The sequence below is a fragment of the Sebastes fasciatus genome, chromosome 19, assembly GCF_043250625.1.
Source record: "Sebastes fasciatus isolate fSebFas1 chromosome 19, fSebFas1.pri, whole genome shotgun sequence".
Taxonomy (NCBI): Eukaryota; Metazoa; Chordata; class Actinopteri; order Perciformes; family Sebastidae; genus Sebastes; species Sebastes fasciatus.
Genome location: NC_133813.1, coordinates 28488767 through 28516219, shown reverse-complemented (window position 1 = coordinate 28516219; position 27453 = coordinate 28488767). Strand labels below are relative to the sequence as shown.

The following is a 27453-nucleotide window of genomic DNA, read 5'->3' as shown; positions in this document are numbered from 1 at the left end:
ACTTAAGGGCTCATAGTGTCTTTATTAGGCGGCCCAAAAAACGTTAAATTCCACACCAGACCAACATCCAACCTCAAGTGGTTTTCTCTTGGGCTTGTCTTATTTTTCCAGACTTCTAACATGCTCATGAGATATTTTTCATAGTCTGTTTTGAAGGCAGGCCTTGGATTTGATCATATGGCTGAACTTCTTGTGGTTCTGCCCTGTGAGCGTGTGTGTTTTTTACAAGGGGAAGTGAGAAATATTGGACCTTGAGCTTGAGAAGGTGTGGGGAATGTAGACAGCGGGGTCTATCTCTGTTCAAACAAGCAGGAAGCAGGGATGAACATGGAAGCAAGAGGTAGAATAACCTTGAGCTCTCTTTTCTCTGGAAATACAGACTAATCTGAAATTCCAATTCAAATGAAATTCCCACGTCCACTTGTGTTGTTTTCTTTGATTCCCTGCTGGGAAAATGGAACAACGGAGACTAAATTGTCAGTTTGGTTTTACTCAACACAAAGCCTTCATGACAGTGTTCTGTCTATGCGTTGTTAATGCCCGATTGTTCTGTGAAACCCCCTAGACATGTCCTTGATTGGCAGTCAGCCTGTTCTCTACAGCAGCAAGCTAGCAGCCTAATGATCAGTCATCGCTTCATATGACTCATGCACAATGCCATAATATGTTAGGCAAGGCTCCGTTTCCTCTGTTGTCGCAGGAACGGTTAAACAAACAGTGAGCTAGTGGTGCTTTCCTCCCAAACTGAGTCACACAGAACAAAGCAAAATGTAAACATGCGTTATCTTTACTAACAGGAAAAGTTTTCATTCCTAAAGGATGAGTTCACAGCAAGGTTGTTAGTACTGGAGCCATGAATACCAGGAGTCTTAACAAGTTATTTCTAATATTTCGTTCTGGTATTTCTTTTTTTTTTAAAATAATTTTCAAAATTGTATATTGTGTACATATACAATAAACATTGTGCCCGCCCACCTATCCCACCCGTCCCACCCGCCTATTCATGGGGTACACATCTACAGGAGCAGAGAGGGAGAAAATATATATATATATATATATATATATATATATATACTGTATATACATATATACAGTATATATATATAAGTGGTTAGAATAAAACAGGATGATAGTTGGACTATACTGTGAGTTGAAGTCTACGAGGTTGAGTGTCCTACATGTCAGGTAGAGTTCTCAGTTTGCCTAAATGAGTAAAAACTGGATCCCAGATTGAGAAGAATTTGTCTCTGGACCCCCTAGTGAGTATTGTATCTTGTTCTAGCTGTATAAAATGTATCAGGTCACTCAACCACGGAGATGCTTTAGCTGGGTTAGTTGATTTCCAGTGTATTAATATTCTTCTGCGTGCAAGTAGCGATGTAAAAGCAATAATGGTTTGAAGTCTTTTCCTTACTGTAGAGTACTTTCTATCTGTGACACCAAATCTAGCTCCTGCTGCATTAGGTTGGAAATCAATGCTAAGTGCCTCTGAGAGTGTTTTAAAGATCACAGACCAGTAAGTTCTGACCAGAACATATGGGTCAGATTGGTAGGGGTATTGTGACACCTGTCACAGCGTGCATCTGTATTTGGGTATATCTTGGCTAGTCTTGCTTTGGGAAAGTGAGCTCCATGTAGAACTTTGAATTGTATTATATTTAGTTTGGCACATGAGGTACTATCATTCACTCTTTGTAGAGTCTTCCATGTCCTCTCCTAGTTCACCTGCCCAGTCCACCCGAATCTTCGTGAGGGTTATGTTTTTAAGAGAAGCAATACATTTATATAATATAGAAAGTAGTCTTTTCAAATTAAAAGGGATCTCCAGCATCTCATCTAACCCTGAAACCTTGTTCTGCTATTCTTTTGTCAAATAATTGTAGAAATCAAGAATCACTGTGGCTTAAAGAATGTATAATATAACTATAATTATAGTCATATTTAGGCTACCCAAGTGCATATAGTGACCCAGTTTTATTGTGATAGAGGCGTAAGTGCTCCTGTTTCCTCTGTTTGTTTGTTTCCATATAATGAGTGTAGATCAGGGGTGGGCAATTAATTTTTACAAGGGGCCACATGAGAAACCTGAGTTGTGTTGGAGGGCCGAACCAACAATAACTTGAACTTAATTCTGCTCAGTATTAATTTTGATTAATTGATTTTAATTGTAAAAAGCATTAAATTATATATTTTTGATTAGTTGCTACTGGTAATCAGAAGAATAAGGATATTCTGTAAATATTTATATAAATATATGAAATTGTGGTGTAGGTCATATAGGAAAATACTCCTATAGAAGTAATAAACAGTAAAAACAATAATTGCATCAGTGTTTCATTTTATTTTTAACATGTTAATCTTCCCAAATACTGAATAGGTGTTTTACAGTATGTTAAAGATAGGCAATTGTCAACTTGATGCAAAAAGCAATAAATGCTTTTAATGTTTTACAGTTCATTTTACTTGCTCTGAAGAAGCTATGTTGCTTGTGGTGGTGTTGGTTCATAAAACATCTGATGTGGTGCACATTTAAACACAGGATCCAGGGAGCCGTTCCAACAATTTATTAAAGTCAAGGTGTGAAGTTGGATGGCAGTTGGTGGATGATTTTTTCTATTAAGAAAATACATTAACAGATGATATTATAAATCTCATAAATATAATACAGATTACAATTAATAAATCAATTCATTTTAACTTACATCTTTATGCATCCACAATCTGGAATTTGCCTTTTCTCCTTCACATATTAAACTCGGGTATCTAACATAACACAAAACAATCTGTTAACTTTCAAACAATATATATCTCATTTCAACCAAATAAATTATAAAGGCACAAAAGCCACATTAAACTCACATCACTCTCTCTTTGTTCTGCCTGGAATTGTTTGGAGGGAAAAGGGAGGGTTCAGGCCTGGAGGGCAGACTTATATAACCTACGGGGGAGTGGTTTAGTCAAGTGTGCATTCTATACCATGCCTGCAGGTGGGTTAGGGACTTGTGATTTAACATGTTCAGTGGGAAAAATCCAGCCTGCTCTGGGCTTGAACAAGTGCATTGAAATCTGGCTGAATGTCTGAGGTGGATATGCGAAGGACAGCTGAGAGGTGGTCATCAGTGATAGAGGATCTGTATCTGGATTTGTTGAACTTCATCACTGAGAATGTCTGTTCACATACGTAGGTAGATCCAAAGAGGACTAGAATCTTCTGAGCATGCCTCCTCATGTGTGGAAAGTTCTCCTCTTTGAGGGAAGAGTAGATGTCCTCAACCCTCCTCGTTACAGTCCGTCGCGAGAGGGGCACGTTCTCAAAAGCTCCCTTTTTCTCCGGGCATATTAGGGCAGCAGAGTCCAGCAGACACTCCTTAATGAACTCCCCGTCAGAAAACGGTTTACTTTTTCTAGCGATTTTGTGGGATATGACATAACTTGTCTTGACAGCTGCATCTCTGGATGTGCAACATTTAGTAAAAAGTCCTTGTTGGTTTTGCAGCTTAGCTAGCAAAGCATCCGACTCCTTTGCGCGCTCTTGTTCAGACAAGTTCTTGTATTTCTCCTCGTGTTTGGTCACATAGTGGCGGTTCAAATTGTAATCCTTGAACACGGCGACCTGTACACCACAAACTAAGCACACGGCTTTACCTTTGACTTCTGTAAATAGATATTTAGCTGTCCATGTCTTGTTGAAAACGCGGCATTCGGTATCGATTTTTCTTTTGCTGCCGTGGGCTGACATGTTGAGGGCTAGCTTAGCATACCAGAATCACATGTAGCTGTTTAGCGTAGTCACGTAGTCACGTAGTCACGCATGTGCGTGACTACGTAAATAAAAAAACCTTTTCAAAATAAAAGCACACAGCCGTATTGCGTGCACAGCATAAATAGGCCTATTTTTTTATTTATGTTCTAATTTACTTGACCTCACGCGGGCCAGGCAGGGACAGCCAACGGGCCGGATGTGGCCCGCGGGCCGTAAAATGCCCAGGTCTGGTGTAGATGGTGGGCTAATGTTGCCGTGTGTCATTGCAGCACCTTGTTGAGAGGCAATTAAAGCTGTGTGAAGAACATAAAGAGGGACACCCAGATGCCAGGACACAAATGATCTCTCTGAAATGGTGCTGATCTTCTCACTGTCAACCCAGTTAAACAGGACACACAGAGGAGGGAGAGGGAGGAGGTGTGTGGGGGTCAGTTTGTTTGTGAGAGAAGGAGGACACATGTTGAGTGGGAGGTTTGTGTGTGGTGTGTGGTGTGTGTGGTGTGTGGTGTGTGTGTGTGTGTGTGTGTGTGTGTGTGTGTGTGGAAGGGGGATGGGAGGTTGTCGTGGGTGTGAGATTCACCCTGGTGAGACTTTAGACATTCCTGACATTCCGACCTCCGGGATGCTTGAGGCTCCTCCGTCTTCTTCTAGCATGTCGGGGGCTGCAGAGGACTCTGGAGGGCTTTTATGTTGCTGGGCTCACACCGGCAGCCCCTTTGGTTGAACAGCAACCACATACCCTCTAATTTAGGAGGCCTGGGAACAAGTTGCACAGCACACATCAGGTCTTCTTAAGTTACATCGGCGGATGACACTTAAATCCTAACGGAGGTCTTCTATATGAGCTTGGAGACACTTGACAGCCTGGACTCCCTCATCACTGTCTTTACACTTCCAAATAGATGTTTGAACTTTCTCTTTTTTTGTTAAAAATTCAGGCAATTCGGGATATCGAGAGCTAATCCAATATCAACAGCTTTTTATTTTTCTCATATTTAATTTTTTTTTTAGCGGAAGCACCGACTTTTCTATAAAATTGGCAAATATCATATACAATTAGGGGATTCTGATTATAATACAACTAAGGCTGCAATTAATGATTAATTTAATTTTTGATTATTCTGTTGATTATTTTCTCGATTAATTGATTAGTTCTTTGGTCTATAAAATGGTGAAAAGTGTTGATCCGATGACGTCCTCAAATGTCTTGTTTTATCCACAACTTCAGTTTTCTGTCATAGAGGAGTAAAGAAACCAGAACATATTCACATTTAAGATGCTGGAATCAGATCATTTGTGACCTGCTCCATCATTATGAGTCACATTGACCCCGAAACACATTTTGAGTTATCTATCTGACTGTAAAGAGGAAAGTCTCAGCTTTATGGCAATACCAAGATTATCTTTCTACGCCAAATATTCAATGAGATATGCTCTTTCAAAGTTCGACTGTCATGAAACATTACTTTTGAGAAAAAGGGCATTAAAGATAAGAATTCATTTTCAGCCATTTTTTGCATTGATTAAAACACATTTATTAAGACTCAAGTCTAAATGAACACAATATGTTTTGGTCAAAAGTGACACCCAACATTTTATAATGTAGCCTACACATACCTTCATGCATACATGTGCACATAGTCACGAGCACGTGATGTGCACGTGGCCACAAGCAGTACAGTAGATAGGGCTAGAAGTCCATGTAGAAAAGAATCCAAAATGTATGGAATAAAATGTATAAAATATAAAAAAATATACTGTACATATGATATAATATATAGTATATATGTTTATTTCAATATAATAATAATTATATGAAGAATACATAATTAAAAATATTAAATATGGAGCCATGTGCACACAGGTACATGCACAAACTTACAAGTCCATATCCAAACAATAAAAAACCATACTAGAAAATGGATAGCATATGAACAAATATTATGTACATATTATGTATGTACAATATTATATAAAATAATACATAATAGAAATATAGATATAATAGAAAGACTATGAAATGTGGTGCCTGTGCTCATTCTGCTGGCTTCTCCTGGAGCTCACTGTATCCTTTGACAGGGTCATATGGGAGCTGATCTTCTCAAGGAGATCCAGATGTTTCTCATCTACAAAATGACATAAAGTGAAAAGCATAAAGTGAAAAATCAAGTCATCTCAAAGATTTTAGGCTGGCTAAATCATGTTGAATCATTGTTGAATGAGGCCTGATCATTATCATATCAATACAGCCCTATATTCAGAAACATAGCCTATTCACCATGTGAAATCAGATTAATATACAACATATCATTTTACTATATGTTAAGCTATTTCTTTTGCTATTTAAAATGATATCCTCACCTTTTGTGTCTCTCACAGCAACCCTGTCTGTCCCTGTCCCTGTCTCCTAGAAATGACATTTGTATATTGTTTTCATAAAACCTGGTGTGGTGAGGAGGTAACAGCTGCCTGGATTATGTTCAGATACAACACTTCTTTCAATGAATTAAACACTTCACAACATTTCCCTTTTAATAATAATAGTTTCTAGGAGACAGGCACCTGAGAGACACACATGAGACACACAGACACCTCAGAGACACACAGACACCTGAGAGACACACATGAGACAGACAGACACCTCAGAGACACACATGAGACACACAGACACCTCAGAGACACACAGACACCTGAGAGACACACATGAGACAGACAGACACCTCAGAGACACACATGAGACACACAGACACCTCAGAGACACACAGACACCTGAGAGACACACATGAGACAGACAGACACCTCAGAGACACACATGAGACAGACAGACACCTCAGAGACACACATGAGACACACAGACACCTCAGAGACACACATGAGACACACAGACACCTCAGAGACACACATGAGACAGACAGACACCTGAGAGACACACATGAGACAGACAGACACCTCAGAGACACACATGAGACACACAGACACCTCAGAGACACACATGAGACACACAGACACCTCAGAGACACACATGAGACACACAGACACCTGAGAGACACACATGAGACAGACAGACACCTCAGAGACACTCATGAGACACACAGGCACCTGAGAGACACACATGAGACAGACAGACACCTCAGAGACACACAGACACCTGAGAGACACACATGAGACAGACAGACACCTCAGAGACACACATGAGACACACAGACACCTCAGAGACACACATGAGACACACAGGCACCTGAGAGACACACATGAGACAGACAGACACCTCAGAGACACTCATGAGACACACAGGCACCTGAGAGAAACACCTGAGACAGACAGACACCTCAGAGACACACATGAGACACACAGACACCTGAGAGACACACATGAGACACACAGGCACCTGAGAGACACACCTGAGACAGACAGACACCTCAGAGACACACATGAGACAGACAGACACCTATAGACTACACACACTGACACACACATTAGTAGCTGCTATTAATGCTTCTTAGCATGCTCTATAGTGATTTAAAAGTCTTTAAAACAAACAGATAAAACAAGGATAGTGTAGTTTAACTATCAGAACTTACCATCAGTCATTTCTTTCATCTGGTCGCGTCTTCTCTCCATCTCCTCCGGTGTAGAGAGCGGCGCTGTTGTACAGTTTGCAGCTACACTGGTACTCCCGGCCGGGCGATCTCAGTCTCTATAACACTGTCCTGATTTAATAACTATAATCAGAGACATTTCGTGCCATCATCGGCTCAGCCATGAGTGGAATATCTTCCTCCTCGTCTTCCTCCAACTCTCTTTCTCCGTCCTGATCAGCGGATTGAGAGCTAGCCTAGCCTCTAGCGTTAGCAGGGCGTCCGACCCGACTCAGCGCACCCGGTGCGGTGAAATAATCTGAATTTAAGTCGGTCCAGTTGTCGTCAGATGTAGCACCTCTAACAGGAATTTAATTTAAAAATCGAGCGATGTTTTCCTCACGTGAATTCATCTTGTCAAGCCAGTTATCTCCTCTGTCAATCAACTCTATTGAGCCGCGTCAATACAGCAGACTTCCGGTAAAAACTTTATGACAACGTTATGTTTAAGAGCTTCAAAACTAGACTTATCATTTGAATTTTACATCGATTCTTACTTTGTATTAAAGCTGAGACTTTATTTATTCAGAAACGCATAAAAAAACAAAACAACCCAAAACACACTTTTTCATAAAAAAATGTGTTTTTACAAGAATGCGCTGCCGCGACATCCGACTCATTTTGATAGAGCGGGTCACATTTTAACTTTTTTTTTCTTAAAAAATAACTCCAATCGATTATCAAAATATTTGGTGATTAATCGTTGACATTAATCGATTAATCGTTGCAGGTCTAGATACAACCTATGATCACATGAACATCATGACTTCATGCTTTTAACAATGTACCTCTGTCTTCTCTCTCTTCCACGTGCTGCCTTGAAATCAACATCTTGTGACGTTGCAACCTTCTGTGGTCCAGCCATGATGGTCCATCCAGTATCTGCCACATCCCTCAACAGCCACTTCTGACCGAACCCGATTTAGCAAACCAAAGATGTCAGCGTGCAGCGACTTTGCAGAACACGTGTGGAAACCCGGCTCTTGCAAGAACTGCTTCCACCCACTTAGTGCACACCACAAGACTGTCGGCGGCCTGGATGGCAGTGTGCCAGCCGCTTGTTTGAAGAGCGTCCTGGGAGGCGATGAAGAAGCTGGAGTAACGGCGCCTTCACCCTACAGCAAGCCAACCATCGCTGTCAAACCCACCATGATGAGTCTCGACACCAATGAGTCGATGACGGACGTCAACATGAACATAGAGCAGGTGATTCTCTTAAATGTCTCTGTTTCCTGTAAACCTTCGAGTTTATTACTGTCTAGAATGATGTCTGTTCTTTAACACGTGTGCTCATGTTTCTGTGTGACAGGAGAACACAAAGAGCCCAGTTGAGCGTTTGGGCCTGAAGAAGCTCTTGGACCTGTCGTCTCTTTACATCAACAGTAACGGCTGCAACAAGGCCCACAGAGAGGCGGTTCTTCAGAGTCCTGAAACGAAGTTGGACTACAACAACTGCTTCTCTCTGGCTTCCTTATCCCCCAGCATCCTGCCTAAAGACTCCATGATCATCAGCAATATCTTCGTTACCCAGGAGGAGGGTAGAGGTTGTCAGAGTTTAAAGAAGAATGCCAATGGAGACACCTGTAGGCAGCAGAACACAACCACCACTAGAACCAAGAGCACTTATAATGGGATTAGTGGGACTGCCAGGGCAAATTGTCAGGAGTCCCATCTCTCATCGGTGGAGATCCCTTTTTCTGTGGATATTGTCCCTTCCAGTCCTACCACAGTTCATAGCAATGGTATCAGCAGTGGGAATACTGCTACTGTTACAACTAAGACATCCAGCACTTCTACCACTTTCTCCACTGCAGCCCAAAGTGTGGACACCGTTAGCCACAATCCCACGCCATCCCTCCACCCTCCTCCCGTCCTTTCCAAACATACCAGTCTATCGGACTCCTCTTGTTCTTATCATAGTAGCACAGATTCACTTCCTGGGGCAGAGGGGTCAGGAGGAAGACAAGTAAGGTCAGGGAGCCCCCAAGGCCCACCAGCCGTGGGTCACTCCCAGTCAGCTCCCAGCTCTCCTTATGAACAGCCAGACTCAGAACCCATTTACGCAGAGAGCACCAAGAAAAAGCCCAGGCCGCAAGGAAATGGGGTGCAATCCCATCATGTGTCCCCAAACCAGACTAAGAACTCATCCCAGGAGCTTTCAGCAGAGAGTCAACGGGCCACCATCACCGTAATGGCCGCCCACACAGAGGCCAACAGGACTTTCTACCTGAGCAGTCCAGATTCAGCAATCAGCACCCAATGCCACTTCAGCCCCACGGCACGTAAAGAGCCCAGCAGCCCGGCCTTCCGCTGGCCCAGCCCCAGCCACAGCGCACCCTCTTTGGTCACAGAAACCAGCCTTACCCCAACTCTCCACCCCAAGCCTCAGTCCAGCCCACCCATTCCTCCGAAAAGGACCAGCCGTTCCCCCAAACTGGGCACCTCCAGCCTCTCACCGTCCACCTCGTCTCCCGTCCCTCTCCCTGAACTCCCCATGCTTTTCCTCGTCTCTGCAAGAGAGGGCCACTTCAAGGTCCACACAGAGAACCAGAGCACAGCAGCGTCGGAACGCTGGCACAAGCCCCACAACCACAGTTCTGGCTGGAACTGTCGCATCGAGGAAGAAGAGGAGGAGGATGAGAGAGAGCGGAAAGAGGGGGAGAAGGAGAAGTTGGCTGCCAACCCGGGGACAACCTCTCGGGTGACGGGCCTGGTCAATGGTGCCGCTGTCTGGAAGGAGGCCAGGGACTCGAAGGCCCACGGCAGCCCCCCTCCGATGACAGAGCCAGGCACGGCCCCGGCCGCCCCCAACAATGATGCCTGTCAGGGGGAGACTGAGGGCACCGGTGCAGAGGAGGAGGGCAAGCATAACAGAAGCATGCCGTCCAAGCAACCGTTGCATGGCGGCTCATCAGAGCTGCTGGCAGCAGGGAAGGGAGCTGCCAACAACGAGCCCAATCCACCTCCTCCCCCACCCAAGAAACTGCACAGGTAAGAATAACAAAGGACTTTTTGTTTGGCTTCTACACATTCAATTATTAACCCTCAAATAGGACAGAACACTAGTACTGTATCTGGGTAGGACTAGATTTGATAAATCTCAGAAAAACTATTATTATTTTCATTATTGATTTACCTTTTTCAGTTAATCATGTCCACAGTGAAATTAAATTGTTAGTAATGACAAAATGGCAATTACAAGTTAGCGGAGGTGTGAGTCCATAGCATTGCTTACTCAGTTTGACCAATAGACCAAATCATAAAGGTATTCAGTTTACAATGTGAAGCAATGGAAAGTATTGTGACCAGCTTCCCAATTATCTATAATAAAGGACTTAGATGATTAAGAGATTATTCTCACCATTGTCATTCACCTTTTTTTTTCTAGATTCACCAACTATTTTTATTCCTTTTATTTGTTTTTAAGTGCTGCTGAAAAGATTCAGTGGTGCAACACATCTATTAACATGTATTTTCCAACAAATGATCTATTATACATTTGTCATACTACTCGTTATGCTAATTAAGGGCCAAGCACAGTAAATACAGCAGCAACCTTAAGGAAGGGTTGGTCTTAAATATCGTTTACGATACGGCAGCTATGTAAAAGAAAAGGTCTAACAGAGGTTTAATTGCACACTAGTATACTAAACACTCTCTGTAAGATGAATGCTGTGCATTTCTAACACTTGAACTGCCCATTATAGCTCACAGATTAGCGTGCCTGTCCTTCAGTCTCTTACCTGTGACTTGCATTAGAACTAATGGGACTATAATTCAGTCGTGGCAGTTTGGTTTCATTATATTCCATAATTTGGCACTTACAACATGCACTTAGTCTCAATGCATAAATGCATTTTGCTCTCTGATGGGACAGTATATAAACAGTATATGTATAGTGTTGGTGCTACTTATGGAATACAGTATAAGCTATACTATATTGCCAGAGACTGTGCACGTACAGTACATGCATCTTATTGCTGTCATACTGTGCCTTCTCCTTTCATAGCATCATTATTCAGCCGTGAATCAGCCTCCTATCTTGCAGCTTCTTGCAGCTTGTGATCATTCAAACTGTTCCGGCATATTCCTCAATGCCCGCCTTGTTCTATTCATGCCATTAATGTGACTTTTTCAATTCTAATTAACACACAAAATGGGTCTGTAAAATAGTCCCCTGCTCTGTCACGTTGCTGTAAATTTGTTTTGGCTGCATCACAATAGACCGAATAGACAGAACTGTAAAAACCATCAAATAGGCCTTGTTCCATTAATATTGTCATACAGGGACAGAGCTGTCAGTAGCAGGCATTCAGATGCACGTTTGGGTAAAGACACTATCATAATTGCATTGTTGGCATGTATTTTAAATGTTCACGTCCTGCTTATTTTAAGGCTTAATAACAGTATTTCATTCCAATACTTACAGGATGTGCAGAATCATACATTTTCACCTTTATTCTTGCACTATTGTGACCTACTCTACTCAGGGCTCCTAGCCTACACAACCATTTATAAGCAGTAACATTTGCACACATGCTTTAACCTGAGTCTGCACGAGGCTAAGAATACACCCCGCTGTCTGAGTCAGCTACACCAGAGCAGAAACAGAGCAGAGGCCTTGTGTTGTTGCAGTTATTAGAGCATCAAATGATTGCCTCAAAATAAACTTTGCTTTGTCTAGGACGGCGTGGCGTGGTGTAATGCACAGCTGTGACTCCCTCAAGACAAACAGATGTTCTGCCATCTAGAGCTGCTAGAGTCAGCAGAAAGCTGAGTGGGAGTGTTTTACTATCAAAAACACAAATTGCTGATCACATTTCAAGGGCCCTTATGTTTGCGGTAATTCTAGTAAGGACCCATCTCTCCTGTTATGACATTGCCGACATTCTCTGCGCTGATAAAAATACACCTTGTTGTGACACATGTGGGAACACGGCTCGAGCCAGCAAGCGACAGTTGTGGCTTTCCAAGTTTATGAATCGGTTTAGTGTGTTTAATCAACAAGTGTGAAAAAGTGCTGCAGGGAATCCCAATCTAAATGGTTGTCTGCAAAGCAATCAAAGCTTCAAAGAAAGATTTATTTTTGACAGAATAGGGAACTTTGTCTGTGGCATGAATGGAAAACATTCACAATAGAGACACGTGTGAGCATGCACCCCGTGAAGCAGCATTCTGATGTGCTGAATCATTTAAAAGCCACAGATGGTTGGAAAAATGTGCCTCCCAGAGCCTTTGATCACAGTGGCCAAAGATTCCCACTTTTATTCTTCATAACAGGTCAACCTGAATATGATGCAGTGGGTCAGCCTAAGAGGCGTGTTTGTGCGTGTGCTATGTCATGCATGAGTGTGTGTGTACTTTTTAATGGGGAAGGCGTGTCCACTGGTCAGTAAAGGGAGTAAAGGGAGGGGCTTTAGCGAACAGATTGTTGCCCCTGGCAACTCCCAAACTGTCCTAGTCTGGCAGGCGGTTGCCACCAATAGAAGTAGAATTTATAGATCTGCCATGTGGATATAAGTCCACTGAGTTTGACTTGGGTTTGAATTGCCTTTTGCTCTCTAAACTATCATTCCAAGACGGGAGGCCCCTCCCTCCACAGAGCCATCCTGATCCCTTCTGTGCAACAGAGCAGATAGCATCTTGTTGCCATCCGAATCAAACTCATAGGTCAATGACTGAATGCTATATATGAGATATGGGTGCTTAAATTTTGGGCATCTCTGCCGATGCTTTTCCTGCTAAGAGAGACTTTAAATACACATGTGACTCGTGCGGAGCCAGGGTTGTGTTACTACACATGGTGGGGCTTTAGAGAGCCACCAGTCTGATCCAGGGTCATTTTGCGCCCGCCAGCCCGACAAAGACTCTTCCTGTGCAGCATGAGGTAGGCACCTGATGACATCTTTTTCTCCTATGTGTCCATCAGTAAGTATTGATCTATCATTAGGCTTGTGAAGAGAAGGGGTGATGTTCTTGTTCGTGCAGGAAATGGTCGCTGAGTTTGAGTGTGTTTCAAGAAGAAACCACAGAGGCTTATTTTCACACCTCTTTCAGGGGCTCGCTCGTCAACATTCAGAGGGGGTTTTGAATGGCAGGTGGCTTGTGCGGTCAACTTTTTGCTCATTCTTTATTTCCCCCGTCTTTTACATCCTGTCCTTTGCTCTTCTTCTAATCTTTTTCTGCCTAGAAATGTATGTTCTTCTTTGATTTTATCCAAACCTGTTGGTAAGATTAAAATGGTTGCAAGATGAAGAGGATGAGAAGGGAAATTGATTCAAACAAAGTGTTTTACTTTATGTAATGCAGGGGCAAATAAGTGAAAGTGGCTTGTACTGAACAAGGGAAAGAGATTGCCGACAGAGAAGACGATAATAAGGCCAGGCTGGATCAGTTTGCAAAAGATAACAAGGAATGGTGTCAAACATTAATGGATCTTTGTTTCAAAGACATGGTTATGACTATATAGCCATGGTAACTATGGTAACTATCCTGCAATCATGGGAAAGAAACAATGCATGCCATTCTTCTCTGCACTGTGTTGAGACATACAGAAGTTGCACAATAACACATGCACAATATAAGGTGATCCAATATAACAGCGATGCAATAGACAATAGCTTTTGTGAGTTTAAACCACACCTGCCCTCTCTGTCTCATCAAAAAGTCCACATTGGAATGGAATGGCATGGCTGCTGTAGAGGATTGCATTACATCGTACAGGTATTCATGATACCACCTACACCCGAGTACTGCTTTTCTACCTGACTCCACCTCATTTTGGCAAAACCCTGAATTGTGTGTCAGCATTAATGTGTTGGCTGTAATCAGGTTACAGTATTTCATCTCATCACTGCTATATACTCATCCTAGATTTAGACTTTTACTAAAAGATTATTGTCTCTACATAAAATAACCCTGGAGAGCGAATGTGGTTGTACGTTTCTATACGCCCAAAAGATGTAACGACATATAGTAGCCTTCTCTGTCATCATTTTATATATTCGTGACAGAGAAGGCCCTAATTAAGAGTCAGGAAGTGAAAGCAGTGGTGTGAACCTGATCCATAACAACAACACTGCAGTTTAGTTTACACCGTCACACTGCTATCTGTAGCTAGTTAGCTGTAACACCGATCCCATCCCTCCCCCAGCTCCTCTCACACAGCTTTATTAATACCACACACACGCGTCAGGATAGCATGTGTGTCAACAGATCCAGTGTGTTACTTACTGTAGCATGACTGTTTACATTCTAAATGTGGATTACTGCCGTTGCCGGGCCGGTTGCAGAACACAACCCTTGTGTGACTGCTTTACTGGGGTGATCATGATGCCTCACGTACACTTTGTTTTAGCAAAGGAAGTGATTCAATCTATTCTGAGGAAATAAGCAGTTAAGATGTTTGTTAATAGATGTTTGGACTAAAACTGGGCATTCCAAGTAGGGCTGCAACTAACCATTATTTTCATTGTCGTTTAATCTGTCGATCAATCAGAAAATGGTGAAAAATGTGGATCAGTGTTTCCCAAAGCCCAAGATGACGTCCTCAAATGTCTTGTTTTTTCCACAACGCAAATATATTCAGTTTACTGTCATAGAGAAGGAAAGAAACCAGAAAATATTCACATTTAAGAAGCTGGAATCCGAGAACTTTGACTATCAATCGACTATCGATTATCAAAATAGTTGCCGATTAATTTAACAATTGACAACTAATCATTTCATTGATTAATCGTTGCAGCTCTCATTCCAAATAGAGTGATAAAATCCTGATGAATGGTGCTTTTTTGTGTCATGATGACATGATTTTGGAAATTTGAGTGCCGTTAAAATCCTTATTCATTTTGATGCTGTCTCTCAGGTTGGAGATAAGTGATTGGAGTGCTGAAATAATTGGTCAATTAGTCAGTCAACAGATATTAATTGCAAATATTATGGTAATAATTCCTTGTCTGACGTTAAAATAAAGAGAATATAAATTGATTTGAGTTTTGAATAGGGCTGCACCTAACGACTATTTTCATTGTTGATTAATTATGTAATTAAGTCATTCAAATGGTGAAAAATGTCTAAGTGTTTCTCAAAGCCCAAGGAGACGTCCTCCAATGTCTTGTTTTTTCCACAACTCAAAGATATTCAGTTTACTGTCATCGAGGAGGAAAGAAACCAGAACATATTCACATTGAAGAAGCTGGAATCAGAGAATTTACACTGTGTTTTCTTTGACAACTAATCAACTAATGGTTGCACATCTAGTTTTGAATCGTTCATCAGACATTTGAAGACATCACCGTGGGCTGATTTTTCGGACATTTTCTAGATCAAACAATTAATCAGACAATCAAGAAAATAATCATCCGATAATATAATGAAAACAATTGTTAGCTACAGCCCCTAAATGCTTGTATATTCTTAGACGCTGTCCTAATTTGAGTCAAGGTCTTTTTCGCATACCCTTGCTCAGATTCTTATTCATCCATGCACATCGTCCCGCAGGACAGAAGCAATGACATTCTTTCACCGAGGAAAAGCTCATGTTTTGGATACAAATCTGAGAGATCTAGAGTGAGACATGCACAGGTGCACACATGCACATAGACCCATTACCATTTCTCCTCCTGCCTCAGCGTTTCCACTGCCTTTCATCACCGTCCTTTTGTCTGTAAAATGATAGCGGATTCTTTAGCTAACTGCCCACAGAGAATACCTAACCCTTTGTCTCCCCCCTGTGCTCCTCTCCTTTTCTCCTCCTCATCTGTTTGTTCTACTGATTTATGGTGTAATTGAAGTCGGGGGCCAGCAGATAAATGGATAGAGGAGTCATTTTGTGATGGAAGAGAGGAAAGAGAGGATGAAAGGATGGGATGGGACACTGCTTCCCTGAGCCATTAGTGGGTATAATGAGACAAGTGAATTACTGTCACTCGACCTAATTGGTCACCTTGATTAGTCTGCTCATGCACAGTTTGCATTGGTATTATACTGTAAGTGGCCATCATGGTAGTCAAACTGAACAAGAAGAATGCAATGCTTCTTTCTAGCAAGTAAAAAGATATAAAGCAAAGTTATGTAACTTTTGAAAGTAGAAATAACACAATCTTTGAGATCCTTAAAAAGCGCTATATAAGTTTAATATATTATTATTATTATAAGCAATAAAATGCACTCTTCACTCTCTCAATTCAATACACTTAGACAATACACACAGCTTTAAAACATATGTCTGTGGTATTTTATGCCTTTATCTATAGTCTGTAGTAAAGCGACAAGGGGAGAGAGGGAGGGGAAATGACATGCAACAAAGGTGGCCACCAGGGCCACCCATAGGCCATCAGGGAGCCCTGCTGCTACAGCTTTACTTAGTCTGCTATGACTAAATGGCAACAGTGGCTAATGTTAGAAAACTGTAGATAGATTTAGCAGTGTAACTGACATTAAAGTCAGTTTGCTGACTTCAAGACTAGTAAACAGACGACAGAGAAGTTCCCCTTTAAAGCAACTGACTCAAGGGAATCTTGGGAAATGTAGGGAAATCCAATGTGCCATTATCCTGCAATTGCCACTTGTGGCCACAGTGTTCAGCAAAAGTCTTAAGAAGGGAAGCCAATATAAGAAACAAGCCAAACTGCTATATCTAAATAGATAGACTCATAACATGCCAGAGGATTGTATTTAGTATTTTTAGTGAGGCTTGTTTATTGCAGTTTGAAATCATCTCAGAATCAGGAAGTGTGTCTCTCGAACAAGGAAGTGAAACTACTCCTGACGGTACTTGTTCGTCATTTCAAATGAAGCGGTGTGCTCTTTCACTGGACTCTTTAGTAATACATAGTGCAGATAAGAAAACATCAAGAGGAAGTGGAGTGCTTCCACATTTAGGAACAGAAAAGCTACAGACTAACTGCTAGCGGATGCTACACTTGGCTAGGCTGATGTTTGGAAATGATGTCAGCAATGCAGACACAGAAAAAAAATATACTCAAAATCTGGTTTGAATGCATGTTTGTATCCTCACATTCACTTCCCCCGTCTCTGTTGTCTTCTCCATCAGAGTGTGTAGTAAGATGAGTGGCAGCAACATGGAGCTGGATCGCTGCAGCCAACAAGGGTCAGTAGAGAGTCCTACTTCATCTCTGCGGGGCCTGGGCAGCACCAGCCTCTCCACTTCCTCCACTGACAACCTGACTGGGGACACTGGTAGGTAACACTCATTTTTGATATCTTGATTAAACATTCTGGATATCTGCAATATAATTCTCACTAGGAAAAACTCACATTTCAGATATCTACAATCCAATTGTTAGTCCTCATAATTTTAATTTAAGATATCCTTTTAAATCCCAATACACATGTATGGCAGTGGTAATGTCATTTTTCTTTGGAAGACGTTGTGGATATTGAAGAAGATGGACAAAACTACATGAGATTATCATAAAGTGGGCAGGTCAAGGGACCCCTTTAAGAATGGCCATGCCAGTTTTTCCTCATCAAAATTTTGTGAAAGTTTGGAACATTATTTAGTCTCCTTTCCAACAAGCTAGTATGACATAGTTGGTACCAATGGATTCATCAGGTTTTTTATTTTCATATGATACCAGTATCTTCACTCTACCTTTAACTGAGCTCAGCTGAACTCAGCTACAACCTAAAAATTGCAAACAGCGTTAATGCCTTAAAGAAATTAGTGGCGATAAAACAAATTTGTGTTAACGCGTTATTATGGCGTTAACTTTGACAGCCCTAAAAATGTGTAATATGTAATGACCACGTATACTTTTAAGGATTTAAAGATATCTTAAATTTAGTTTTGACTAGTACAATTAACGTTGTAAATATCTTGAAACACAATTTTTACAAGTTACAATGTTGCTGTGGATATCTTTAATTACCATTCATCTCACTAGTGAGAATACAACTTTGACAAGGAGAAATGCTTTTATGGATATCTAAAATGTAATTACAGATAGAAATGTGGTTTGATTAAATGGTAAAACAGCTTGCCATATGATGTAAGTTTGCCTGCATGTCAGTTGTCTTGCTGTTCAGACGCTGTTTCATCATGTTTAACTATGAAGATGCACTTTGTCCAGAGTGAAACTGTGCAACAACAGTGAAAAGAGGAAAGGTTTTACAGCAGCAGTCTGTCAGCTCATCTCTTCCTCTTTTGTGAAGTGCACTTACCGTATACCGTTGTTGACCCGGTGTTCATTTTCATGAAGCAAGTTCAAGATTTCTACAATCATTAAACCTGAGACATGGCTCTGAATGAGTGGCATAGATCCATGGTATAGAAATGATTGTCATCCTTCACATATCCTCTGTGGCGCAGACGCTTGTAATTGCTGTAACTTCCTGGGCAACGCTGTTTGAAGAGATAATTATGGACTCTGATAACGAGGGAAAAAGGGCTTGGCTACATCCTACAGAGTACTTTTTTATCTTTACAGTCTTCCCCCTCTGTGAAAGCAGTTATTGAAGACTGTACCACACAATTATCTCAGTATCTGTCTCCTCTAGTGTAATGTGAAGTTCCAACTTTAAGTCTTTAATTGACAAATGGATCATAATTGGATGGAAGATGTTTTTAGTGTCAGCTTGAATCATGGATTGTGGAAATTTCCAGCTCTTTTGAGGACATGAGGTACAGTATGTGTTTGTGTGCAGTCTGAGCAGTAGGCAGTGACAGAAGGGGTGTAGTGAATAAATCAAAGTCACAGCCGCCACCCAGTAATATGGGAGTCTGTGAGTACTGTGAGGTTATAGGAACTGAACTCACAACAACACTGAGAAGCTAAGGATATATTGTGGGAATCCAGTGAAAAGATATGTTTGTGTCTGTGTGCCCAAGTCGACATCTGTCTGTTAATTCTATTGAAAGGATAGTTTGGGAATTACATATTTGTTTTTTATATGAAATTTCAATGCCACTCTCTCATCGGTCTGTTCAATATGAAGCTACAGGGATGTCACAATACCAGAAATGTAGTAGTCGACAGGCCAGCCATTAGGAATTATGGGCAGGGGGACAGACTTTCCAAATTGGGCCCCTCATCCACCCCGACTCCAAGTCGCCCAGTTTCATAATGATACTAGTATCTTCACAGTATCTTCACTCTAGCTTCAAAACTGAGCCCACTACAGCAGGTTAATAGTCAGCCTAGCTCCTCATCTTTGTATGTCCGGCTTCACCTGTCATACCTGCTGCTTCTCCAGAAATTTGGTCATCGCCTCTCTGATCCTTTCACTCTCTTGATCTCTCTGTAACCTGGCTTTTATTTTGTTGAGCCCCCGATCAGGGCTTTCCTCAAAGATATGGAGTAGCCAGCTAGCGGGGTTCGGGGGCATGCCCCCTCGGTGACCTCTGGTACATTGTAATGCTCATAAATCCTAAACACTGATCTTAATTGTGTATTTTAATGAGTGAGCCTGCTTGATTGTAAACATGTAGTGAATTATTGTAAAGGAGAATCAGGCTTCTAGTGTGTTTCAGCCCACAGTCTGTAATAGTTATTCATATTTAAAACCACACCTATTTCTGACTGATCAGAACTTTTCTAATTTAGAAACGTTATTTAGTATTTATTTATTGACACCTTCACTGTAAAGTTTATCAAGACATGCCACAATGATGGTTAATTACCTCTGCCAAGGCCAAAGGCCTAGGAAGGAGGTTATGTTTTCACAGCCGTTGGTTTGTTTGCTGGTTTGTTGGTTTGTCCTTTAGAAGGATTACTCCAAATGTCCGCAATGGATTTGAATGAAATTTCTTGGAGGGGTAGGTTGTGGCACAATGAACAATCCATTAGATTTTGGTTGTGATCCAGGGGGAGGCAGCGACGTACATGAAACCTGCCTTGGTGGAGGTCTGCGCTCTCCAAGTGCACTTCTAGTGTATAAATGCACGCTTATTCAATGTACCCTGAGCCCCCGCCTGACGGTGGGCCTAGTAGTCGATACCAGTGAAATTCCACGATTGTCAAAACCAATTCCAAAAAACAAAAGTAAAACAATAAATCTCCTGTACTTCAACCTACTTTAAAATCCCTCTATTACCGTTTGCATTCTGGTCTTTGTTAGGAAGTTAAACAGGTCATCATTCCCTGCAGGACTTTGCTGCTTACCGTTGGCTAACCGCTAATGTTAACTAGCTCTATCTTATCTATCTTCCCCGGGATGCCTTTACTCTCGAGCCCGGTCAGTACCTACGCTACTGTAGAAAAACCAGTACCATCACGGTTTCACAATTTTGGCATTGACTTGATACTTAAGTATCGGCTATCGTGACATCCATAGAAGCTACAGCTGGTTAGCTTAGCTTAGCATAAAGACTGGGAAGTTAGCCTGGTTCTGTCCAAAGGTAGCAAAACCTGCCTACCAGCACCTCTAACGCTCCAGCTATTTCAACCATTCTATCTGGTTTCATGCTAATGCAAATGTCCCCACTGTGGGACTAATAAAGGAATATCTTATCTTATCTTATCTCTTATTAAGCTGTATAAAAAGGTGGTAGTAGGAGCCAGGCTGGCTGTTTCCCTCCATTTATATGCCCTTATACTTTGCTAAGCTAAACTAAGCTAAGCTAAGCTAAGCTATCTGGTTGCTGGTTGTAGCTTCATATTTGGTGTACGGACATGTAAGTGGTATCAATCATCTCAGTAAGAGAGCGAATTAGCATATTTCCCCAAATGTTGAAGTATTCCTTTAACAACCTACAGTATATATACTGTATATCCTGGGAAATGTGAATTGTGCTTTGTTTGTCAACTGGAGTATTTTCATTCCTTTCACTACACCTTTATTTATATAGGCAGCACACTTCCTTTCATTTTAAGCAGACCTGCTAAAGTCTTTTCTACTTGTCTTCTTAGGTTCTCGGGATGCTACACGGATATCTTGTTCCTCTCCATTTTCCAGAAGTCCAGTGGCCTCAGCTCCAGGGTCTCCTCACCCGCCCGCCTTTAACAGCTTTAGTAACCAGCCACCTCCACTTCCAGAGAAAAAAATGGTCAACCGCACCGTGTCGGCTCCCGATAGCGGGATTGGAAGACCCTTTGTGCGAGCTTACCCACGCCTCCCATTCACTGGCTCTGAGAGCAACGTGTGTCGACCTGCTGATGTCGGCTCCAGGTCCAGTTTACCGTCCAGCCCTGTTGACCTGCGACCCATTTTCTCTTCCAACGAGTCTCTGGAGCGTTGCCATGCCCCGCTAAGCCGACCCTCGAGGTCTCGGACACTGGATGAGCCACTGAAGACTCACGGGCGTCTGGGCGTCCACTGCCGAAGCAGCGCCACGTGCTCCTCTTCCCCCCAACTCAGCATGCCCTTCTCAGCCTCAGAGCCAGGTTCTGCACCTAATTTGGGCTCCAGTCTGCAGCTCCAGACCCTTTTGAGCAACATAGACAGCAGGGAGGGAGTGTACTCCAAACTGGGAGGCCTGTACGCCGAGTCTCTGCGGCGTCTGGCTCTAAAATGTGAGGATCACTTCACTCGCTCCCAGAGGAACCCACTTAGGTTTGAGGAGAGCAACTGGTCTCTGTTCAGGCTCACCTCCAACAAGCCGAGCTGTAACTCAGGAGATGCTGTGTACTACTCTGCTGCCTGCGCCTCAGACCCCAACAACTCCTACGCTGTAAAGGTAATCCCTAAATATCTTCCAAGTATTTGATATAGTGTATTTCTTAATAGGGTTGTAATGGTGTAAGATTTTCAAGGTACGATAACCATCTGAGGAAATATCCCAGCTTCACACCATAGGAGCAGTTTGGTTTGGTTCAGGCGGCTCACTGAACCCCCTAGCAGCCGTTGCCAAAAATACAGTATCTATATCTTTTATAATAACACAGAATTAATAATTAATGTAATGATGAATAACTCCGACCTTGTTAAAGTACATCCTAATAACCTAATTTAGTTTGAATTAAGATATCCATCAATAAGCCTTTTTCCATCATGCCATGAACAACTGAGTAGTTTTCCACACACCAGCAGAGCACAGAAAAATGAGTCATCTTGTTGATCCACTGTAAAAAAAAAAAAAGTCTTGTTTTGAAGACGCATCGTGGTCAGCGCTGACCTCGGTGACTAATATACTGTATTTCCTGTGACTGCTTCACATTAAAAGCCTTTTGTAGACTTTAATGTGAAGCAGCAGCAAATGGGAATGTTTGGTTTACATTAATTAACAGCTCTGATATGGCATTAGGAGAGTGAACAGTAAACAGTGGCTGATAGCAATAAGATAAAATGCATCGTTTCCTGTCAATCCCTCGTGCACAGGTAGGCAATTTGTATTCCAAGCGGGAATGGTTGACTCCGCCACTAACAAGGAAATATTGCTCAAATAAATACTATTAAAAACCCAATTTTACTTCAAGAAAATCTTGAGGATTTTAACTTTAATGCTTGCGGAACAGAATTATGTCCATATATTTGCATCTTCAGTTATCAGTTATATACCATTTAAAAAGGTCTTCTTGATAACATTTTTGTGTAGACGAATAATTAAAAAATAATATATATATATCTATATATATCTATATCTATATATAGATATAGATATCTATATAATATTTTTATATATATATTAGGGGTGGAACGGTTCGGTCTGTGACATCCTTTCAGTTCGCCGTTACCCAAACAGCTGTTTATGTCTACTAGTTGCACACGTGGAACAGAAACTCTGGAGCGTGAGTTTTACCCGGAAAGTTTTGGCAGCGCACCAGGAACTGTAACAGCGCTGTAGTGCCCAGTAGCTCATGATAGTCGAGCTAAACTGACAACGATTTTGGTCAAACTGAACGCCGACACTGTTCAACTGAAGTCAGGTTTATATGAGGACACTTGAAACATTTAATTACGACGGCATCACCCGGATGTGTCGATCAGCGGAGCGAAACAAAAGCAGACTGGACGGAGAGTCCGTTCCCCCACAGCGTTCAGACAGCCTCCCACTGCAGATTCACACTGTGACAAAGTTATATCTGATGCTATAAGAGTGTTTATTGCTGCATATACGACCACACTCCATCATAAACAATACAGAATTAATAATATCTAATGCTATAAGAGTGTTTATCGCTGCATATACGACCTCACTCCATCATAAACAATACAGAATTAATAATATTTAATGCTATAAGAGTGTTTATCGCTGTATATACGACCATACTCCATCATAAACAATACAGAATTAATAATATCTAATGCTATAAGAGTGTTTATCACTGCATATACAGTGCAATGTATGCAATACATAATGAAAGCATATGGTCAAAGTGTGTGAGCCTTCACGTGTGAACGTCAGTCTCTTGTGCCGGCCCTGTAGAAACTATAAACTAGCATAAGCAGCAGTTGAGGATTTACCAACAGCCTTTAGATGGAACATTACATTTACATTACAGACATTTGTGATTTCATTTTTGTAATTTATTTTTTCTTATTGACAATATGTCAGTATTTGAGTGCCTTAACTATTATAGTAAGAATTATGACCAATGAGCCACTGTTGAATGAGTGGGAGATAAAAAGCTCTAAATTTTTTTTAGTATAGTTCTGGTCGATCTTATGCTTCAATGTATGGCCTTAGTTTATAATTACATCATATTTATATTAAAATAACAAAGCTGCATTTTTTTTTTTGCACTCATTACTGTAGAAGACCTATTCTTTCAGTTAAGATTTGACAATGAAGAAGTATTTATGTTCCTTATGTAAGACGTACTTTTCTTAAGGCAAACATTAGTTCACTTTTTTTTGCCAAATAAATGAAAAGCATGTTGAAATCAGAACATGACCTCCTCGCTGTAACATAAATGTACTGAACTGAACCGAAAACCGTGATATGAACCCAACCGTGAATTTTGTGAACCGATCCACCCCTAATATATATAAATAAATAATAATAAATAATACATCCACAGAGCTTTTAGAAAGGTGCTGAAGAAAAGTATTGCTTTTCCTACTAGAAGTGCACTCAGAGAACGCAGACCTCCGTCAAGGCAGGTTTCATGAACGCGTCATCAGTTATACTGCGCATGTCTTAAAGCCTGTGGTGTTAATGCACAGGCTGAGCGGAGTTATTAAAAAAAATTCCCGAAGCTGGATCATGATCCGGATCGCCACCAAAATCTAATGGATTGTTCATTGTGCCACACCCCACCCCTCACAAACATTTAATTCAAATCCATAACGGGCCTTTGGAGTAATCCTCCAAACGGACAAACAAACCAACGCCTGTGAAAACATAACCTCCTTCAGGTGGCCTTTGGCCTTGGTGGAGGTAAAAAAAAATATTATGATTTATAATTAATAATTTTAAAACTGTTGGCGGGTCCAAAATGAATGTTTTGTTTATCTCTGTGGAAGATATCTGACGCTTAGTTCCCTCTTCTAACAAGGTGTGACATCTAGTGGCTGAAAGCTATCAATGCTATCAATAGCACCTTTAAATGTTGGATTGATTTTTACTGGGATTGTAAAGTAGTGTAGGTTCTGTCTCTTCTTACTGTGAAGAAGTTTTTGTATTGTACAGATTAGGGATGTTAATAATTAACCGTTTAACCGTTAACCGGCATTAAGCATTTTAACCGATTAACGCTATCTGTTAAAACGGTTAAAAGAAATGTTATTAATGAATTAAAAAGCTGAGAAAAACTTGTCACTTAAAGGAGAAAAGCTGGTCCACCTTAAGAGTCCACCTTAAGAGAGTCTGAGCCGGCGTTACAGGTACAGGAAGTTGGCTCTCGTCTATAGCTCGCTTGAGCGGAGGAGTTGTAGCCTCATAGCATTTATTCACCGACAAATAAATGGTACACACACTGTCTGCTACAGCTACGTTCACAGCTAGAACATCACCGACAACGGGGAGCACGAAGCTACCAGCAGAGCTACAGATGCTAAAGTAGCACAAACACACACACTGTCGGACAATCGCTACCGTTAATCCGGGCAGACAGAGTGTCGTTACACTGGGCAGACACACAGCTGACAACCTGCCAAACTAAACTAAATGTGCGGTGGAGACTGATACTGGGAAAGTGGCTGCATGTCCTCGACACTATACGCAGCATCGTAGCTGCTAAGTTAACGCTCCCGGACGGTGAACTGGGGACAGTGAACGCAGCATACGCTCCCGGACGGTGAACTGGGGACAGTGAACGCAGCATACGCTCCCGTGCGGGTGAACTGGGGATTGTCTGTTGTGCTCATACGCTGCAGCTGCATGTGAGGCAAAAATCTTGTCGGTTAGCGGTTAATAATCGGTAAAGGAAATGAGCATCCCTAGTGTTTCAATCTGTTCCGTTCTTCACTAACCATACAGACTGGACGGTTAAAGCATTACAGTTGCTTATGTAACCCACGTGCTGGAGCCTCTCTGCACACCCTGGGACTCTGCGTTGTGTTTTATAGTTGTGTTATGGGGTGTGGTGCAGATTAAGGGAAACACCGGCACAGTCTTTTTGATTGTGGTTGAGACCGGGAAGACTTTATTTGTCCACAACATCTGCTGTCATCTCATTGTTCGTCCACAACCTTACGAAGTAATAAAGAAAAGTATAAACTCCATGAAAACATATATTCTAGTACAAAAATAAACACTAAACACTATCATGGAAGTAAATTACAACACATAAAATGATATAAGGCACTTTTAACGTAAAATCTCACATGAAAATAATTTAAATGAAACAACAACAAGACAGCTAGCAAACAATAAGTGAACAGGCTAATTCTCCCGCCTGTATTAGAGCGGCTGCTCTGCTCTGCACGGTAAAATGCCAACATTACGGCCACTATTTACATATAAAACATATCTATAATAATAATAGGTGAAAGGCAACATCTCAATTATAAATTTAGTAGAAAAAGATGAACAGGAAGGGTGTTTTTAATTAATATATTGTACTATGATGCGGGCCGCCATGCTTACCTTACGAAGTAATAAAGAAAAGTAAACAGGAAAAAAGATGGCGTCCCCACGTAACTTTTGACTACGGTGTCCTGTAAGGGACAAACATGTCTATTGCGCAATTCTGGATGGGAATCACAGCGCACCAGCGACACCTGGTGGCTGATCTAGGCTACTGCCTTACATCTACCCCCTCTTTAATTGATGGCGTCCCAGCCATCAGACCAAACAAAATAAAACAAAGAACACCCACCAAACAAAGAAAACTTGAACAGAATAACAAATATGATGAATGAATGACTGTGTTGCATAGCGACTGTGTGTGTTTTATCAAGGTGGATGTACTAGCTTTGTCGTGTTACATATGTCCTGCTGCTCGTCTTGCTTTGGCCTTTTGCCACAACTTCCACCCCCTTTCTATCTTCTGCTGGTCCTCTTCCGATGTCACAACTTGTGACTCATAGGATAGTCTCTTTGGGGGACGTCGACTTCTCAACGGGTTTCTCCTTGGAGAACTGGGCCTGTGAGGTGAGTTGGCACCACTGACATTTTCCTCCCCTCCTTCACTCATTTGTCCTGTCTCTACATCCACTTCATCCAGTCTTGTGTGTTCATCCTGCCCAGTTGTTGTCTCAGGTAGGACTCTCTCCACAATCTCCTCTGTGTCGTCCATTTCCCCGTCCTCTGCTGTATCTGACTCACTCTCCTCTCTGATCGCTTCATCGGCCTGTTCCACTGGTAGAAACATACACTGTGTAAGGAGGTTGCGGTGGACCACTTTTTCTCTTCCGCCATCCTCTGATCGTACCACGTACACAGGTATGCTGGGTTGCTTCTTCACCACAATGTATGGGCGCGACTCCCATCTGTCTCCCAGTTTCTGCCTCCCCTCCACATGACATACTTTGATCAGGACTCTGTCCCCTGGGCTGAAGACTTGACTTTTTGCTTTTTGGTCGTAGTATTTTTTCTGTTGCCCCTTAGCATGTTGAGAAGTCTGATTGGCCTGGGCATAGGCCTGCGACAGGCAGTCGTGCAGAGTTTGGACATACTCGCTGTACTCACATGACTCACTGGTGGTAGGAAGCCCAAAGATCAGGTCGACTGGGAGCCTGGGATGTCTACCAAACATAAGGTAGTAT

At 41.8% G+C, this 27453-nt stretch overlaps 1 protein-coding gene and 1 long non-coding RNA gene across 3 annotated transcripts in view; one reads left to right on the top strand and one right to left on the bottom strand.

The window, feature by feature from the left end:
- Positions 1 to 27453, top strand: part of prag1 (PEAK1 related, kinase-activating pseudokinase 1) — a 53522-nt gene that overhangs the window by 2833 nt on the left and 23236 nt on the right. For both annotated transcript variants that reach the window (XM_074618278.1, XM_074618279.1), the window contains exons 2-5: positions 8263 to 8607; positions 8711 to 10392; positions 17456 to 17601; positions 21273 to 22039. In XM_074618278.1, coding sequence (XP_074474379.1) covers positions 8338 to 8607; positions 8711 to 10392; positions 17456 to 17601; positions 21273 to 22039 — 2865 coding nt within the window. In that variant the 5' untranslated portion in view covers positions 8263 to 8337. The remainder of the gene's footprint in view (positions 1 to 8262; positions 8608 to 8710; positions 10393 to 17455; positions 17602 to 21272; positions 22040 to 27453) is intronic.
- Positions 5763 to 7724, bottom strand: LOC141757209 (uncharacterized). The gene is made up of 3 exons (XR_012591602.1): positions 7345 to 7724; positions 6125 to 6170; positions 5763 to 5889 (listed from the first exon to the last, which is right to left on the bottom strand). It is a non-coding gene; the product is annotated as an uncharacterized LOC141757209 (long non-coding RNA).